The sequence below is a fragment of the Raphanus sativus genome, unplaced genomic scaffold (genome assembly GCF_000801105.2).
Source record: "Raphanus sativus cultivar WK10039 unplaced genomic scaffold, ASM80110v3 Scaffold4614, whole genome shotgun sequence".
Lineage (NCBI taxonomy): Eukaryota > Viridiplantae > Streptophyta > Magnoliopsida > Brassicales > Brassicaceae > Raphanus > Raphanus sativus.
Genome location: NW_026619916.1, coordinates 1 through 1,731, shown reverse-complemented (window position 1 = coordinate 1,731; position 1,731 = coordinate 1). Strand labels below are relative to the sequence as shown.

At 34.8% G+C, this 1,731-nt stretch overlaps 1 protein-coding gene across 1 annotated transcript; it reads right to left on the bottom strand.

Annotated features, from left to right (window-relative positions):
• Positions 1 to 377: 377 nt before the first annotated feature.
• LOC130507488 (uncharacterized) lies at positions 378 to 857 on the bottom strand (the record flags this gene model as incomplete). The annotated part of the gene is made up of 2 exons (XM_057002196.1): positions 777 to 857; positions 378 to 668 (listed from the first exon to the last, which is right to left on the bottom strand). Coding segments are annotated over exons 1-2 (372 nt in total), but the record flags the coding sequence as incomplete, so codon positions are not given.
• Between the last annotated feature and the right edge of the window lie 874 nt (positions 858 to 1,731).

Below are 1,731 nucleotides of genomic sequence, written 5' to 3'. Positions count from 1 at the left end.
CATCTACGATGAGAGATAAGCCTAGAAGATCTCCAACGGTAGTGTGATGAATAGTTTTATAAATATTTTAAGTGTTTTATAAACTGTATAGTTGACTTTATAAAAATTCATAAATGGTTCGTAAAAAGTATTATAAGATCTTATAAATGGTTGATATACAAAACTGTTTTAAGTATCCATATGATTGGTTTTATAAACCTTTATAAACACACACGAGTATTGTTATCAGCTATTATAAATTTTCTCTTTGCAAGCACAAATAATCCATCGAAGATACATAGATATATTGAAGGACATAAATATATTGAAAGACGGATCAGACCAAATAGCATATTTTTGGCAAGGGTGATGAGGATTTTGGCAAAGGTGATGAGGACCGTGAGAACACCAAACTCAGCATCCCAAGCGATGTCATGGCTCAATAGTGGGACTCCATGAGCAAAAACGTAAGCACAGTTGACAGCTCCCATGAAGATATGGCAGCTCTCATCATGCTCATACACCTCCTTGTTCTCAACGTAGAACTTGACTTCATTCTGATTAGGCATCACCAGTATATCAACACCATAAACACCTGGCAAGTTGAATGAAACGCAAACACTTCCATCACCTTTTCGTTGTGTACTATCGTCTAAACGCTTACGACCTTTCACCACAAATGGATGGTCCTTCATCCATATTGTATCTCCCAGATTTATATATAAACAAAGTAAGCATTTAATGGATCCTAATGCAAAAAAGGTGTGATCTTTTTGAGTGAGAGGAAGGATTCGAACCTGTGTTAGGAGGGAGAAAGCGAGTACACTTGTTGTCGAGACAATCATCCTCAAGACTCCATCTTTAATCTTCGCATCCATCTCCTTTTCTTCTTCTTCTTTCTCTGCGAGATCTCTCCCCCTCTCTCTCTCTCCAATACGAAATTAAACAGAGACCAGTACGGAACAAGCAGAGCGTTACGAGGAGACAGTACAGTTCATAGAGCAATTCGTCACAGACGCCATTCCAAGAGAAGAGCATACGGTGGAAGATCGAAACCGCCGCCGTACAAGAACGTGATTGGATTTCGCCGCCGGAGAGTCGATCAACGGAGAGAGAGACGATGGATCCAGCGGAGAGAGAGAGATGAATTGGAGATAAGATAAGGTTAGTTTTGTCTTTTACACATTAATAAAAGTGTATTTGTGAAAATATCCCTCTATTGGTGGTATTGTTGAATTGTGGTACCACACAAAGTGTAGTTATGAAATTTCCCCTTTAAAAATTTCAAATCACATTCTACATTTGAATTAATGTATTCTAAACTATCTTTCATGGTATATAAAAATAATTCTAATTTTCTAATATTTAGTTTACTAAAATTTCATATACTGACCAGTTTAGTGGAATTACAATTATAAAATCTTCATTATCTTGAGAAACAAAGACAACATATGTTCTAAACTCTTTGACCATCATCTTATGTTAGTGCTCAATGAAACTATACAATAAAACCAGATTTTCATATTTTTGAGATTTTTCCAAAAACCGTGGGTTAACCCCCCTTCTAAAATAATGAGTTTTCGGTAAATGCTCTATATACAGAAGTTTATACTTTTCACTTTTGTTTAAAAATTTCAAACAACAATCGACAATTAAATTAATTTATTCTAAACTATCTTTCATGGTATATAGAAATCATTCTAATTTTCTAATATTTAGTTTACTAAAATTTCATATACTGACCAGATTAGT